General features: G+C 47.8%; 2 protein-coding genes across 2 annotated transcripts in view; both read left to right on the forward strand.

Annotated features, from left to right (window-relative positions):
- The window catches only part of LOC307217762 (interferon regulatory factor 4-like), a 28,853-nt gene extending 22,687 nt beyond the window's left edge, over positions 1 to 6,166 (forward strand). The window contains exons 7-8 of the mRNA XM_079979614.1: positions 2,892 to 3,010; positions 4,773 to 6,166. Coding sequence (XP_079835740.1) covers positions 2,892 to 3,010; positions 4,773 to 4,910 — 257 coding nt within the window. The 3' untranslated portion in view covers positions 4,911 to 6,166. The remainder of the gene's footprint in view (positions 1 to 2,891; positions 3,011 to 4,772) is intronic.
- Positions 6,167 to 13,042: 6,876 nt separating this feature from the next.
- On the forward strand, positions 13,043 to 15,593 carry FOXS1 (forkhead box S1). Its single transcript, XM_079982538.1, has one exon. The coding sequence runs from the start codon at positions 13,940 to 13,942 to the stop codon at positions 15,308 to 15,310; it is 1,371 nt and encodes a 456-aa protein (XP_079838664.1). The 5' UTR covers positions 13,043 to 13,939; the 3' UTR covers positions 15,311 to 15,593.
- Positions 15,594 to 17,122: the final 1,529 nt, after the last annotated feature.

Here is a 17,122-nt window from a genome sequence, read left to right on the forward strand (position 1 = left end):
TATTACAAAGGAATTTCAGAAATAGACTGGAAAGAGAAGCTGCTGAATTGCAACTTATTACCAAACTTAAAACCATGGAGAGACCTGGTCTGAACAAAGACATTGGATTCTTATCTCATTATACATGACAAAGCCATTTTTCACCTTCTCACCCCTTGCTTTTTCCTGTAAGACCTATTGCAGTCGTTAAGAGTCGTCAACAGGCTCATCACAGCTATCTGCCAATCACCCAATCCCACCACCCTTCTGAGTAATACCCCTCCCCACCTTCTCACTATATAGAAGGGTCTGGTGACTTCTGTTTCAGTGTATCTGAAGAAGTGTGCATGCACACGAAAGCTCATACCTAGAACTAACTTAGTTGGTCTTTAAGGTGCTACTGGAAGGAATTTTTTTTCCTTTATTTTGTTTTGACTATGGCAGACCAACACGGCTACCTATCTGTAACCCCAACATATAGTTAGCAGAGTAACAACTTAAACACGTTGCAGGATTCCCCCCAAAATAGACCAGAGGTAATTAATATTTCATCCAGCAGAGCTTTGCTGCTACTGAAGGCAAATGAGCATAATGGTCACAAATCGAATACATTCAGGCCTGGCCCTGTCCATAAGAAATCCAGTTGCAGCAGACTTAGCTTAAATTTACAATAACTTATAGTAAGACTAAAACTTAACACAGTCATACCTCGGGTTACAGATGCTTCAGGTTGTGTTTTTTCGGGTTATGGACCCACCGAAACCCGGAAGTACCGGAACGAGTTACTTCCGGGTTTTGGGGGTCGTGCATGCACAGAAGCGCTAAATTGTGGTTTGCGCATGCGCAGAAGTGCCGAATCGCAACCTGCGTGTGTATAGGCTCACTGCTGCAGGTTGCGAACGCTGCGGGTTGCGAACGTGCATCCTGCATGGATCATGTTCGCAACCGGAGTGTCCACTGTATACAGAACAGCACACCAGAAGGAAAAGAGATCGAAAGAGAAAGTGAAACCCTGGATCCTTCTGGTCTCTTTATAGTTACCATGACCTTGACAGAAGAGATAACAGAACTGCCAGCTGTACTCAGCTTCTCCAAAGGAATAACCCAAACATCATGAACCTTCCTTTTTTAAAAAAAGATATTTATTGAATTTTTTCAGATTAATACATTGTAAAACAACACAAAAATGTTGGTTTCTGCTCTCTTCACTGTGCAGCGAAAGGCTTGTCACAAGACAATGTTTACATTCCAGTCAGAGTACTGTTGGGTTTTCTCACGGGAAAGGGAGACTGGATGTGACGTACACTGGTTTCCTGTTTTTCACTGTTTCACACAGGGTTCTCTCTGTGCTTCAGAGGAGAGAGGATGCATTTTCTGCTCCGGCAGAGGCAAGATGTTTTTCTGTAATCTACCAGCTTTGAAATGTAAATAAAGCAATATAGAGCATGTTGGCACGTATTCCTCATCATTCCGCTGTGCACGGGACACTGCAAATCAACAAAAAAGATAACAAAAATGCAAAAATACAAAAAAAGAAAAGATACAAAAACAACTAAAAACACATAAAATTTCCCCTTACCTGTTTTCTTTTAACTTATTTTCCGGACCTCCTCATACCTCCCTTTCTTATATTCCAATTCTAATTGTAAATTCAGCAAATCCTCACCATTAATTTTTACTTATTTCAGAACCTTATTTTCCATATCTCTTAAAACATTACAGCTGGAAATCACTTAATTTTCTGTCCAACATCATTCTAACATTCATTAATTTTACAGTGTTTCTGCAAATAGTCTTTAAACTTCTTCCAATCTTCTTCCGCCCATCATGAACCTTCCCCCACCCCTAGGAAGACTTGTGTGTGAGGGAATCAGGATTTTGGCCTGGCATGCAAAAGATGAACAGATTAAATCTGTAATGATACGCTGGGCAAACTATTTGGGGCATAACATTCAGATGGCAGATTGGGAAAGGGTATAGAAATCAAATCTGAAACGGCATGTACACTAAAAGAGAATTATATGAAAATGATGTGCCAGTGGTATTTGACTCCTAGCAAAAATGTATAGAACAAGTACAAATACCTACTGGAAATGTAAGGAAAAAGAAGCGGTCGTGTAAAGTACTAAAGGCTTTTTGGGGAAATGATATATATAATGAACTGGGGGGAAATGTTTAAAATAACTTTTGTTAAAAAAAAACCAGAAGCCTTCTTATTAGGAATTGTTGGTACCGACATCCCAAAGGAAAGGTGTTATGTACTGAAGTTCTCACCCTGGGCCAGCAGGGGGATACTGTAGATAGTTATGCAAATGAAGGATCGAAAGTGATGCTCAGTGATTGGATAGTTTTAGAAAGTTGTTACAGTAACGTTGCACTGGAGCTCTATATAAGCAGGCTGACTGAGCCCTTCAGTTCAGTTCTGTTCTGGCCTGTGAATAAACGAGCTGTTTGAAGAATATGTTCTCCCACAACTTAACAAAAAGAAAATACTTTTTATGTATGCAACAACGACCGCTGTAAGCACATGAAAACATTAGCAGGATTTTAACCTCACTTGTAATGTAACAATGGACAATATGGATAGTTTTAAAATACAGATTATTATATAATATGCAGTTGAAAATGTGGACGTTAGGACCCATGGAGGGCATAGAGGTCAACTTTTCCATTTTCTTGAGAGGAATCCTATTCGGAATAAGGGAATTTCCCTTTTAAAAAAGGGAAACGTTGACAGCTATGATGGAGGGGATGGGGGGAAGTCTCGAGATTCAGAGAAATCTCTTTATATGGATATGTATTTGGCTTTGTTATAAATTTACCTCTGTAAAATCAAATAAAAACAACTTTCTTTTTTTTTAAATAAAGAGAGAGCCTCGGTTCCTAACCGCGATCTTTTGTGTGCCATTCAGAATTACGGGGCTTTCTGATCCACGGACATGCTCTGCCTCAGTATCAGATCTCCTTCTGCTTTGGGGAGGAATATCCTACTGCTCCCGACCAGAAACTCCACAAGCTCATCATGGCGCAGGTAGGTATTGGCCAGCAGCTGCAGAGTGGCGAACTCAGGATTTGGACCAAGGGAGTGGTGGGTGCCAAATAGGGATGGGTGATATATCGATGCATCGCCCATATCGTGATACTGGTTTCATAATTTTTCACCTGGCCGTATATTGCAAATCATGATGTGTGTCTTTGGGCTGGGGGATATATTGTCCCAAACCAGTTTGAAGTCCATATTGTGATACCGGCTTCATAATGTGGCAGTATATCACAAATCAGGGACACGCGTGGCGCTGTGGGTTAAACCATAGAGCCTAGGACTTGCCGATCAGAAGGTCGGTGGTTCGAATCCCCGCGACGGGGTGAGCTCCCGTTGCTCAGTCCCTGCTCCTGCCAACCTAGCAGTTTGAAAGCACGTCAAAGTACAAGTAGATAAATAAGGTACCGCTCTGGCAGGAAGGTAAATGGCGTTTCCGTGCGCTGCTCTGGTTCGCCAGAAGCGGCTTAGTCATGCTGGCCACATGACCCGGAAGCTGTACGCCGGCTCCCTCAGCCAATAAAGCGAGATGAGCGCCGCAACCCCAGAGTCGGCCACAACTGGACCTAATGGTCAGGGGTCCCTTTACCTTTTTACCTTTATATCACGAATCATGAGTTGGGAGGTTGTGCCAAAATCACAATGTAGGTAAAACCGTGAAACCGGCTGGTGCCTCTACCTGGCTCCATCCTTGTTTCAGACACCGTGATGATTGGTACAGTGGCACCTTGGGTTACATACGCTTCAGGTTACAGACTCCGCTTACCCAGACATAGTACCTCGGGTTAAGAACTTTGCTTCAGGATGAGAACAGAAATCGTGCTCTGGCGGTGCAGCGGCAGCGGGAGGCCCCATTAGCTAAAGTGGTACCTCAGGTTAAGAACAGTTTCAGGTTAAGAACAGACCTCCAGAACAAATTAAGTTCTTAACCCGAGGTACCACTGTATTTCGCGATCTTCAGCTGGTGATATATCGCAGTGTTGAAAACCTGATATCGCCCAGTCAAAAACGTCCTGGTCGTGAAACTAGAGGATGGATGTCATGATGAGGACAGTGGCCTGTCCCACTTCCTGTACCCAAGATAGCATTGGTTTGGGGACTGGGGAGAGGAGATGCATTGGTGGAAGGGCAGGGACTAAATATCTTGAGGTGGTGGCGGGGCAGTGGAGTTTGCCTGACCTCCCATTCACAGTGTCTGCTCTGCTCACCAGGAGGTGCTGTGAGGCCAGCGTGGTGCAAATACTCTGAGGGAGCCAATCCAGCGCTCCTGCTGGTATGTTTGCCCCATGGCAACCTCACCACTGCCTCTTCCTCCTCCCTCACAGTTGGCGGCAGCTCCTTGCCCAATAAAAAGCATTCAGAATAGCAGTTTGCATGACCAACTAGTAAGACAATAAAATTCAGACCAGTATCAGTTAATTGCACATTTATTCAAAATGGTATAGTGGTGAGCATAGCTTCCTTCCAAAATCCAATCAGAACTGTTTAGTTCAATTCAACAATAAATGATGAACTACGGTTGCCGTATCTCAAAAAGTGGGAATCTGGAGACAGGAAAATGCTGCCAAGCGCCGCTGCTGGTCTGCCCGCCAGCTCCTCTCCTCCCCCTTGCAAAATGCCACCAAGGCTGGGGGCAGAAAATACAGATTCAGAAGTGTCTCCCACGATACAAGTGACCCACTTCCTGTTTGTGGCCAAGGCACCCCACTTCCTGCCTAGTTGTGACCTTCCATTTCTCACCCCCTGCCCCCAGGTTGAGCCGGTGTTTGCTCACGATCTCTGCCTCCACGCCCAGCAGCTGGGGCCTCGGTTCCTGCAGGACTCTCACACGGGCATTCCCGACGTTCCCAAGAACATCATCCAGATCCTGAAACAGCTGTGCCCGCTTTGAATCTGCCGGAAGTGGCATCCTTGGCTTGGTGGCTGAAGGACAAGGGACTTGTGGGCCTTAGGGTTCATAGAATCGTAGAATTGGAGAGTTGGAGGGGACACCAAAGTTCATCTGGCCCAACCCTCCGCGATGCAGGAATCCGGCAGAGGAGGAATCTTGGTGCCTCTCCTGGCTGTCCTGGTTTAGTCACCTGGGTGATCTGCCCCTGCTATGCTATCTAGAGTGCCTGACTGGCATGCACTAAAAAGCTTCTTTGAATAGAGGGGTTTGTTTTTCACAAGCCCAGATGATGTTTCTTGACTGTCCCATTTCAGAAGCTCACATCTGAAATGCACACATAACAGGGTTCTAGCCTAGTTTTCACACTGCGACACTTCTGGTTGGAATTTTTTCCCCCTGCATAGCATCTTGTGCACACAGAGCCTGAAGTGGTACAGCTCAGATGCAAATCCTCAGTTTGGAAGGGCAGTTGACTGTTTTGAGGTTTCCTCTGTTTGAGGGTCGCCCAGTCCAAGTCTGGTTTAAAGGTCAGGAGCCCCAAGAAGGGGGCAGGGCTTGAATTTGCCCACCTTGCCAGCACCCCGAGCAGGCAAGACAGAAGTTACCTGGGCAGTCGATACCCCGTCATGGTGAGATGCACTGTATTTCTGTTTAAATTTCAGCAGTCATTTCTACATTTCATGCTATAGCCACAAAATTACCATCATAATATTTTTGTTATTTATATGCTTGACTGGGTTGCTCCCGACAAAATCTTAAAAACACAATAAAACATCCACCATTAAAAATTGGCCTGTACAGGGCTGCCTTCAGCTGTCTCAATATTCAAACCAATATCCTCTTTGTTTCCCCCAAGCATTCAGGCAGCACCAACGACTGGATATTTTTACTCTGGATGTGCTTTTAATGTCTTTATGCACTCTGATTGCAGTCTTTTATTCTTGTCCTAAATTGGCTGGGGAGTTCTTGTCCTGGGAAGCGATTTGCAGATTCAGTCAGCCAACCCTAGCCTTCTCTAAGGCGCATTCTCTCTGTGCTTTCGTGCTCTTGAAATACATTGAGCAAATCTCGGTGTGGTTGGGTTTGAAGCGGCCTTTCAAGCGATCCAGCGAGCATTTATTTGCATTTATTTATTTGCTTTGAAGTGTGAGATTTGCTCCGTCCTCCCTTGCTTAAAAGAGATGGGAAAGCAGCTGAGAATCTTGTTTCTTTCTGCAGTCCTTTTTGTCTACCCTTCCTGCCAGCTGTGTAGGGGGGGGGAGACATGGGGCTCCTACACCTTTAATAGTTGGGTAGAAGAGGAAAGTTTAGCACATCACTTTAGAGATGGTGGGGGAAGGAAAGGCAAAAATTGGACTGCCGTGCCTTTAATTATAGTTGTGTAGAAGAGAGATGGCAGAAAGTCAGGAGGAATTGAAACCTTTTATTGAGGGTGAAAGAGGAGAGTGCAAAATATGGTCTGAAGCTCAACATCAAAAAAACAAAGAGCATGGTCAAAGGTCCCATCACCTCCTGGCAAATAGAAGGGGAAGAAATGGAGGCAGTGAGAGATTTTACTTTCTTGGGCTCCATGATCACTGCAGATGGTGACAGCAGTCACGAAATTAAAAGTCGCCTGCTTCTTGGGAGACAGCAAACCTAGACAGCATCTTAAAAAGCAGAGACATCAGCTTGGCGATAAAGGTCTGTATAGTTAAAGCCATGGTTTTCCCAGTAGTGATGTATGGAAGTGAGAGCTGGACCATAAAGAAGGTTGATCGCCGAAGAATTGATGCTTTTGAATTCTGGTGCTGGAGGAGACTCTTGAGAGTCCCATGGACTGCAAGAAGATCAAACCTCTCCATTCTTAAGGAAATCAGTCCTGAGTGCTCACTGGAAGGACAGATCCTGAAGCTGAGGCTCCAAGACTTTGGCCACCTCATGAGAAGAGAAGACTCCCTGGAAAAGACCCTGATGTTGGGGAAGATGGAGGGCACGAGGAGAAGGGGATGACGGGACTTCCGGGTTAGCGCGATCGGCTAATGGCGGATTCCCTCTGAGCTCCGGAGGGAATCGGCTCTGCTGAAGACGGGTCCTACCGCGCCGGCGACGCGGGGACCCTCAGAAACCGCAGGCGCGGAAGCCTGCGGACTTGGTGACTCGGTGGGCACCTTTAAGCGCCCTCCCTGACCCACGAAGAGCCTTTTTAAAGGCTACGGAGAGGGTACGGGGAGCGGCGTGGTGCTGAGAGTAGACCGCTACTTCAGTGGAGCGAAGCCGCGTGCCATGGCCGGACAGCGCTGACTTTTCCCCAAAATTCGGACTGGAAACAAATAACCCGTGAGTAGAATGGAATTTAGACTTTAAAATCTATATCTTTGAATTCGGTACAACCGGGGGATGTGCTAAAGGGAAGTCCACACCCCCCTATCTACAAACGATCTAAAGCAAGGATCGGTGGACTAAGGTGGAGAGTACTGTTTTTGGTGTTAGATAAAAAATATTTCCATGAGTTTGACAGAAGAAGCCTTTGTGCTGGAGAGAAAGTGAGGAGTTTTGGAAGCTTTTGTGTAAACCCCCCCCCCTCCCGAACCCGGGAGCGTCCTGTGTGTGAGCCGGAGGAAAAAGAACAAGGAGTTTGACAGCTGTCAAAGGAGCTGTCAAACGGGCGGCTAAAATTTAAGAACTTTGTTATTTAATAACTTTCTGAACTAAAAGTGTTGCTTTTGACTGAGGTGGCTGGAAACAACTTGGTCATAAACAACAAAGTAACGGGCTGTTGGAAAAGGACTATCAAGCAACTGTAATCCCCCTAGGGGGAACTAGAGACATTACAATGGCTGCAGAGGGAAAATTACTGGTAGAGATAGAAAGAATGTTTTTTCTCGTGGGAATCCTGCAAGAGCAGAGTACGGCTATGAACAAAGAACTTATGACCTTGAATTCCAAAACAAACGACTCTGCTGAATGCATAAAGGATTTGCCTGATAAGGAATCTGCAGCTGAACCAGAAAAAACTTTTTTGGAACCGGTGGAGAGAAAAGAAGGAATGGAAAAAGTGCAGGAAAATATCAATCAGAAGCCCATATTGTCAGGAAATAAAGAAGAAGATCTTTGGATTACAAATCTGCGAAAGATGAGAAAGATGAAGGAGGAAGTCCCGGGAGCACTTGGAATATTGGAATTCAAAAGAGTAAAGAAATATGATTGGGACTTCCTCCTTGAGTATGGGAGATCAACTGACTTTTTGCAGCAACTGCTATTAAGTATCTTGGATGGAAGAAAATATGATGTGACTGAGATAGAATTCCTTCGAGACCTGAGGACCAACAAAAAGGGCTACCAACAAAATCGGCAGAGAGAGACTGACAGAGACTTGAAGGCCTCTGATGTGAGGAATCCGGGCTAGGATAATTGCTTGGGAAGGGATGGAAACTGGGGTAGGGAGGGAGGGGAGAACAGAATTTCAAAATTTTATGATTTTTGTATTTGGCCATTATGACATATAATTAACAAAAATACAAAGGGAGAAATTCATGGAAGGGTAATTAGGTCGACCTTAGGAAAAAAAAGATTTAATGTTTAAAAGAGAATTGGATAAATTAAATTTGGATAAGTAAAAAGGATTAAGTTTAAAAATAACAATAATATGTTAAAGATGGGAGATAAGAACTTGCTGAACTAATTTTTGGAATTGGGATGTATGAAGAGGGGGTGGGGGGAAGTCAGGGAAAGGGGGTAATGAAAATAAGAGTTTAAAAATATATATGTTTTGTTTTTGTTTTTGTTTTATAAAATGTGAAAACCTAATAAAAATTTTATTTAAAAAAAAAAAAAGGAGAAGGGGATGACGGAGGATGAGATGGTTGGACAGTGTTCTCGAAGCTACCAGCATGAGTTTGACCAAACCGTGGGAGGCAATGGAAGACAGGAGTGCCTGGCATGCTCTGGTCCAGGGGGTCATGAAGAGGCGGACATGACTAAACGACTAAACAACAAGAAGAGAGAATTTCAGCAGCTGCAGCCTAGGACTATTAAAGGCAGAGGAACCTTGTTGTCATCTGTATCTGGGCACTATGGGATAGGAGAGGGGAATGGGCAGCAGGAACACCTGAAATTGGTGTGTCAGTCCTGTTTCATCCCTAGTTTTTTAGAGACTGGGGCACTTCCAAACTAGCACTATTTCTGCGGGGGATTCCGTCAAATTCAGGTTGCGCAATTGCAATTGCTTTGGATGTGTTGTGCAACGATCTCACTTCCCCCAAAGGCTGGACTTTTTGCAATTGGGAAAGTGCACTCAAAAGTGTGGGAGGGCACTCTTGGCGCAACATCGTGTGACCTCCCCACCCCACCCCCAAAATAACAGAATGAATCTTCTTTAAATAGCTTAAGTCGTCTTAACCTCTCCGCAAATAGATCAGGATGAAGCGCCCTGGACGAATCTCTGGCTTGCAGCATCACAAGCCCCCTGCTAACCTTTGCTGAGGTCCTGAGCAAACATATTTCCTCCCCCCAGGATTGCAGGCCTGTGCAAGAGAGACAGGCAGAGACCGGGTTGTTGTAATGCGGCAAAATTTCAGACCTGAGCAGCCACAGATGAATACTTCCCAGCCTCTGACAGCAGCTTGATACACAGCCATGCTGGCAAGGGATGATGGGAGTTGTAGTCCAAAGTGGGCTGCGACTACTAAGAGTTGTAGTACACAACAACAACTGTAGAGAAGTTTTCAATGTTTTATTGTGTTTTATAATATTTTGTTGGGAGCCGCCCAGAGTGGCTGGAGCAACCCAGTCAGATGGGTGGCATATGAATATTATAATTATTATTATTATTATTATTATTATTATTATTATTATTACTATTACTACTATTATTACTACTACAACTACTACTATTGCACCAGATTGTCAAGGGTCATTGTAAACAAACAGTAGACCATGGGTAGGCAAACTAAGGCCTGGGGGCCGGATCCGACCCAATCACCTTCTAAATCCGGCCCACAGACGGTCCGAGAACCAGCGTGTTTTTACATGAGTAGAATGTATCCTTTTATTTAAAATGCATCTCTGGGTTTTTTGTGGGGCCCGCCTGGTGTTTTTACATAAGTAGAAAGTGTGCTTTTATTTAAAATGCATCTCTGGGTTATTTGCGGGGCATAGGAATTCGTTCACCCCCCCCCCCAAAAAAAATATATAATCCGGTCCCCCACAAGGTCTAAGGGACAGTGGACTGGCCCCCTGCTGAAAAAGTTTGCTGACCCCTGCAGTAGACTTTGGAGATCTTTTCTTGCATTTGCCGCTAGGGGGAAGCAGGATCCCACTGTACAAGACACCACTGTTTTCATTCCCACTGCTTACCTCGAGTTCTCAAGAGATTCCCAATTTAGTTTAAAAACAAAGTGATACACAGGAACCTCCCAGTGGGCTGAACTCTAGTTCAGAAGCAACATCTGGATATCCCTTCCACGTATGGTACATGTCAGACAAGCAGGATAGCAAGGGAATAAGAAGTTTAAATCCCTGGGTGCTTTTCTCCTAGTGGTGGTTCATGTGCAGGAGAGAGCAGAGAAGCATTTGTAATGCAGATGAGCAGCTTGGGCAAGGTCCAGGCCTTCTCAGGGATTGTCAGCTGCTGAAACTTACGCATGTGAACTTGTTGAAAACTCTTCTTTGAGGAACCTGCCCACTGTGGATCTAATAAGAGGTTTGTTCCAAGATATGTCTTGTGACTCTGAAAAAGCACTCAGCCAGGACGGTGAAGCTACAGGACTTCCAGTGCTCATAATATGGATTTCTTAAACTTCCCATCCCAAAGGGATCCTGAATAAGAACTCTTGAAACCAGCTACCTACTGAGCCTCTATATTTCTTTTTCTTTTTTTGCTTATACTGTGCCTTCGCCAATATAGTTTTAATTGCATTTTATCTATGAGCATGAGTTCTTTCTACAAAAATGGTATGCAGTTATTGAAATAATTTGTACTTTGCACGTTTGCATGGTCTGTGCATGTTTCTCACTTTGATTCAGCGAACTTCATAGTTCTGCAAAGACCTAGCGAAAGATGAGAGAAGGTAGAAAACGATGAGGCAGGCGGCCACTAGGGGGCATGTTTGCTGTGCTGGGGGGTTCAGTACAGTGGCACCTCGGGTTACATATGCTTCAGGTTACAGACTCCGCTAACCCAGAAATAGTGCTTCAGGTTAAGAATTTTGCTTCAGGATGAGAACAGAAATTGTGCCCCGGTGGTGCGGCGGCAGCGGGAGGCCCCATTAGCTAAAGTGGTGCTTCAGGTTAAGAACAGTTTCAGGTTAAGAACGGACCTCCAGAATGAATTAAGTTCTTAACCTGAGGTACCACTGTACTTTAAAAGGGTATTTTTGAAAGGCTGTGTCTCATGTTGTTTTTTAAAAATTATTTAGGAGGAAATCATAGTAATGTTAAAGTATTTTAAATTGTAATCATCATCATCATCATCACCATCATCTGTTCAAATGCTCCTAAAATGATGTTGGTGCAATTAATGTCACTTATTTATAAAGCATGACAGTTATGTTCTGCATAATGATAGCAAAGACCCTCTGTGAAGGTAACATGTCAATCATCACCCAGCCCTAGCATTAGGCAATAGCAAGGATAAAGCTCTCATTTGCTGCTAGCCAGGATGGCTGGTTTGTGTCCTCCCTGTTTTGGGCGCTATGCCCCTGAATACCAGTGCCTGGATGCTGGGTTAAATGGCCACTGACTGTTCCAGCAGCTGGGCTCTTAACGTTCTTATGAGGCAGTGGGTTCTGGGGTGTCACTGAAAAGGCCGCAAGCAGTCAGTTGATTCAGGCTGTAATCCTCTTGTTGTTGTTTAGTCGTTTAGTCATGTCCGACTCTTCGTGACCCCCTGGACCAGAGCACGCCAGGCACTCCTGTCTTCCACTGCCTCCCGCAGTTTGGTCAAACTCATGCTTGTAGCTTCGAGAACACTGTCTAACCATCTCGTCCTCTGTCGCCCCCTTCTCCTTGTGCCCTCCATGTTTCCCAACTTCAGGGTCTTTTCCAGGGAGTCTTCTCTTCTCATGAGGTGGCCAAAGTATTGGAGCCTCAGCTTCACGATCGGTCCTTCCAGTGAGCACTCAGGGCTGATTTCCTTCAGAATGGAGAGGTTTGATCTACTTGCAGTCCATGGGACTCTCAAGAGTCTCCTCCAGCACCAGAATTCAAAAGCATCCATTCTTTGGCGATCAGCCTTCTTTATGGTCCAGCTCTCACTTCCATACATCACTACTGGGAAAACCATAGCTTTAACTATACGGACCGTTGTTGGCAAGGTGATGTCTCTGCTTTTTAAGATGCTGTCTAGGTTTGTTCAGGCTTCAATCCTAGAGACTTCTTATCAGGGGTGCCAACTTGAATAAAATATTTGGGGGGAACAGGTAAGCCTCACCCCGCATAATTGATCACAAGACATGACACACACAACCCATTTATATGGCAATGCCCATCAACTGGGGTGGGGCTCAGCACCCTCAAATATTTTATTGGGGGCAAAGGGACCTCAACTGCTAGGAGTTGGCTCCAATGATGATGATTTATTACTTGTACCCCACTCGTGTTTCTGAGTTGCCCCATCCACTCTGAGCAGCTTCCAGTAGATATAAAACAATGCAGTGATGGAATAGTCAAAAGGCCCTCGGAGCTGGACCTCAGCGTCCAGGCTGAACGATGGGGGTGGGATGAGGCCATTTAGGGCTTTCAAGGTTAGTGCCAACTCTTTGAATTGTGCTCTGAAACGTACTGGGAGCCAATGTGTGTCTTTCAGGACCGGTGTTATGTGGTCCCAGCGGCAACTCCCAGTCACCAGTCTAGCTGCTGCATTCTGGATTAATTGCAGTTTCCGGGTCACCTTCAAAGGTAGCCCCACGTAGAGCGCATTGCAGTAGTCCAAGCGGGAGATAATCAGAGCATGCGCCACTCTGGTGAGACAGGTGTGCAGGCAGGGAGGGTCTCAGTCAAGAGTTAGACCCGCTGACCTCAGTGGGACTTCTAGGGAAACCTACATAGGAGGAATCAAGCCCAGGAGTCCTCTTCCCTCCTGCAGTTTCCAGAAACTGGTTTTCAGAAGCTTTGCTGCCTCCCAACTGCAGGCAGAAGAAGAGAAGAGTTTTGGATTTGATATCCCGCTTTATCACTACCCAAAGGAGTCTCAAAGCGGCTAACGTTCTCCTTTTCCCTTCCTCCCCCACAACAAACACTCTGTGAGGCTGAGAGACTTCAGAGAAGTGTGACTAGCCCAAGGTCACCCAGCAGCTGCATTTGGAGGAGCAGGGAATCGAACCTGGTTCACCAGATTACGAGTCCACTGCCTGCTCTTAACCACTACACCACACTGGCAGAGCATCACCAACTTGGCTTGTAGCAATTGATAGCTTGTCTAATCTGCTTTCCAAGTTGGTGGCCATTTCTGCCTCTTGTGGCAGGGAGTTCCATAGTTTAACTATGTGCTGTGTGGAGATTAATTCCTTCCTTTCATCTGTCTTGAATCTTCCAGCCCTTAGCTTCGCAGGATGCCCACAAAGTTCTCGTCAGGAGAGAGGAAGAGCAGCAATTGCCCGTCCAGGTCCAGATGTAGCTAGCTGTTGCTGACACCAAACGTTTTTGGGGTAGCGCCGATCTCGCCCTGCCTCCTCGCCCTGGGCTGCCGCCTTCTATTTTATAAACTCTCCTTGGACTAATGAAACAACCCAAAACGACGTAGCTGCAGCTTCCAGGCTGCCTTCACCACCTCCATCCTGGGCTTGCCTCCCGCCAGCTACGTCTGGGAACGGCTTTGAGGTGGCATTTCCTCTTGCGCGGAGGCGATGATGCTCAGAGACTGGCCGCCTTGCGAAGGAGCAGGAGCTGCTCTCGGCCCCTCCTCTGGGTCCCTGTGGGCAGGAGGTGGAGCCGCTCTGCTCTGCTTTTCCAGGCAGGAGAGAGGCTGGACCGCAGCAGAGTTTTAAACCAAGTCAGTAGGACGGGAGTCTCCCCAGGACTCGCGGCTGCTTGGAGGAGAGAGAGTGGAGATGCAGCTGGAATATCTCCACCCGGCTGCTGCTTCCCGGTCCAGCCTGCCTCCCCTATGCGAGGCTGGAGGAGGAGAAGGCAGCCAGCTGGCCATGGGCTTCGGCAGGTACGCAGCCCCAGAGCCGTTCCAGGGGTCCCATTCGCCGCTGGCCCCCAAAGGGACGAAGCCACCATACAGCTACATTGCCCTCATCACCATGGCCATCCAGAGCACCCCGGAGAAGAGGATCACCCTCAACGGCATCTACCGCTACATCACGGCGCGTTTTGGCTACTACCGGGAGAACAAGCAAGGCTGGCAGAATAGCATCCGCCACAACTTGTCTCTCAACGAGTGCTTCGTCAAGGTGCCGCGGGACGACAAGAAGCCCGGCAAGGGCAGCTTCTGGACCCTGGACCCCGACTGCCACAACATGTTCGAGAACGGCAGCTTCCTGCGGCGGAGACGCCGCTTCACCCGCAAGAGGGGCGCCGAGGGCCACAGGAAGCCGCTGGCCAAATGCCCGCTGTTTGTGGAGAAAGCCATCAAAGTAGAAGGCAGTTCCGGTCCTTTGCCGGCTGCTGTGGGCCTGCTCCAGGGTTCCTGCCAAGAGAAAACGCTGCCCTTGGAGGTGCCCGTCGTTGGAGGCCGAAGCCCCGGCGACCCGGCCCTTCCTTGCCAGGAGCACCTGGGCTCCGGAGGCCTGGCCTGCGCCAAGAGCTACCCACCAGGGCAGCCGTGCCTTGCTCCGCCGCAGCCGGCGCCCAAACTTCACCCGTACGACCGACAGGCCTGCTACCAAGCCCTGCTGGACTGCTCCCAGGCAAAGGAGCCAGCCCTGGGGGGCATACAAGCCAGCCCTCTTAGCCAAGCGGGCAACAGGATGGCGCAGGCACCGGCAGAGGCTAAGGAGCCCCTTCAGGGCAGCCCCAAACCACCTCTGGGGCCTCCCAAAAGTGGGCAGGATGGGAAGGTTTTTGGGCAGCTGGCCCCAATTTTCCTGGGCCCTACCAAGGGTGCCCAGGCCTGCAGCCGCCAGCCATCGCCTTTGGAAGGCGAGGCCTATGCCAAGCCTGCTGTCTTGCCCGTCTTCGGCTCCCTGGGCTACTCGGGAGCCGATTCTCTGAGCGGGAACTACCAGTGCCGCCTGCAGGCCCTGAATTTCTGCGTCAACGAGCATGGTGGCTGCAGCACAGCTTTGGAACACCTTTTGACAGCCACCGTGGCCACTGGGTCCTCGGCCGCCAGCCAGCCAGCCTCCTTCATGCCACTTCAAGGAGAGCAGGAAGCCTGGGGCGGGGGACCCTTCTCCCTCCAAGGGGGCAGCGGGTACCAGCTAGGGCTCCCCCACTGTCTCTACAGGACCCCTGGGATGTTCTTCTTTGAGTGATGGAGGGGTGCTGGGGGCATGTTTTGGGACCAGAAAGCACTCGCGTCCTCCCCGCCGGGAGACCAGGGCTCGACCCCCCATGTAAGTTATTGACTCTTGGCCGGCAGAGCGAAGAAGGGACTCTAAAATAGCAGAGCCCTCCAGCTTCTGACTGGCAACGCTTTCGTCCCGTCTGGATAAAAACAGCAACGGCAGCTCCCAGCCTGCGGATGGAACCTGTGTTGTTTTTTTAAGAAGGAAAAATTGGTTAGCGGAATAAATGCACTCCCCACTTCTTGATGCAGATTTGCTTTCTCTGTCAGCCGGGGTGGGAAGTGGGCAAAGGGGAGGGGGCAAGGGTTGGGACACATCTGGGCATGTGGTTTGCGGCAGGACAGGGCTGGGCTGGGAGGCTTCAGAAGAGGGTTTTTGCCAGGGCATGAATGGTGTTTGCAAAACATCCTCTGAATTCGCCTTGATTAACCACGTTGCATTCTGGTCTGCAGCTCGCTAAGCATGCAGATGTGATCAGCGTGGGGGTGGCCCAAGGTCTCTGCACCCAGAGGGGTCTGCTGGGGGGGTCCTTTTGACCCAGATGTGGTTTCCAGGTGGCCAGAATTTTGCCCTTGACCAAGGAGAAAGTAAAACCAGGGCTTGTGGAAGATGTTAGGTGGGTTCATATTGTTTTCATCCTTTCCGTGAGTTTTATTTTAAAGATGGAACCCTTAAGAAGCCTGCCCTCTGCACATGCACATAGGTAGCCTTGCCTTGTGGCAACTTATATAACAAGAATGTCCCATGTCATTGGGAAAAAGCCACTCTGCACAGTCTGTTTATTTATTGCAGTTAAAGGTAAGGGTATCCCAGACCGTTAGGTCCAGTTGCAGACGACTCTGGGGTTGCGCGCTCATCTCGCTCTATGGGCCAAGGGAGCCGGCGTTTGTCCACAGACAGCTTTCTGTGTCATGTGGCCAGCAGGATTAAACAACTTCTGGTTCAATTGGACACCGTGACGGAAGCCAGAGTGCATGGAAATACCGTTTCCATTCCCACTACAGTGGTACCTATTTATCTACTTGTGCTGGTGTGCTTTCAAACTGCTAGGTGGGCAGGAGCAGGGACCGAGCAACTGGAGCTTACCCCGTTGCAGGGATTCAAACTGCCGACCTTCTGATCGGTAAGCCCTAGGCTCTGTGGTTTAGACCACAGCGTCACCCTACAACTACAATTTATTGCAGTTACATCCCAGCTAATCCCTCCTTTCCTCCAAGGAGCGTAGGGTGGCAGATAACGTCCATCCCCCCCCCATCTTTAACTCACAACAACCCTGTGAGGTAGGTTAGCATAAAAAAGGCCAGCTGGTCCAAGATCACACCCATGTGACAAATTCAGGGTTGAACCTGCTCTTTTCCACGCCTGTTCTGACAGTTTAACAATTATATGACTACGCTAGCTGTCAGAAGAACTCTGTCTCCTTATCTGCCTTGGGGGGGGGGCAGAATAGTTTTTCTTTGCAATATGCCTCATGGGGTTTTTAAAAAGCGCTTCTCTCGAAGGAAAGCACTCCGTATATGCTCTAAATCACCAGAGGATACAGAATGCTGGAAAGACAATTCTGCAACCTTTTACACACCCTTGGCTGACTCCTTATTCCACTTTCTCTTGGGTCCACCGCTCTGTGTGTGGCGAGGGCACAGCAGCCCCTTGGGATAGGTTGGTATTTGGGCCAGTGGCCAGCAACTACTTTCTGCCCTCCCCCCCACAAAGGCTCCCCAGTGAGATCTCCCAACTCTCCGGACTGAAAGAGTTTTAGAGCTGTATGCTGTGTTGGTG

Source organism: Podarcis cretensis, assembly GCF_951804945.1.
Source record: "Podarcis cretensis genome assembly, chromosome: 6".
NCBI classification, from domain to species: domain Eukaryota; kingdom Metazoa; phylum Chordata; class Lepidosauria; order Squamata; family Lacertidae; genus Podarcis; species Podarcis cretensis.

What these genes read in the sequence shown, in the direction of transcription:
- FOXS1 (XM_079982538.1), top strand. Translation starts at nt 13,940, where the DNA reads ATGCAGCTGGAATATCTCCACCCGGCTGCTGCTTCCCGGTCCAGCCTG.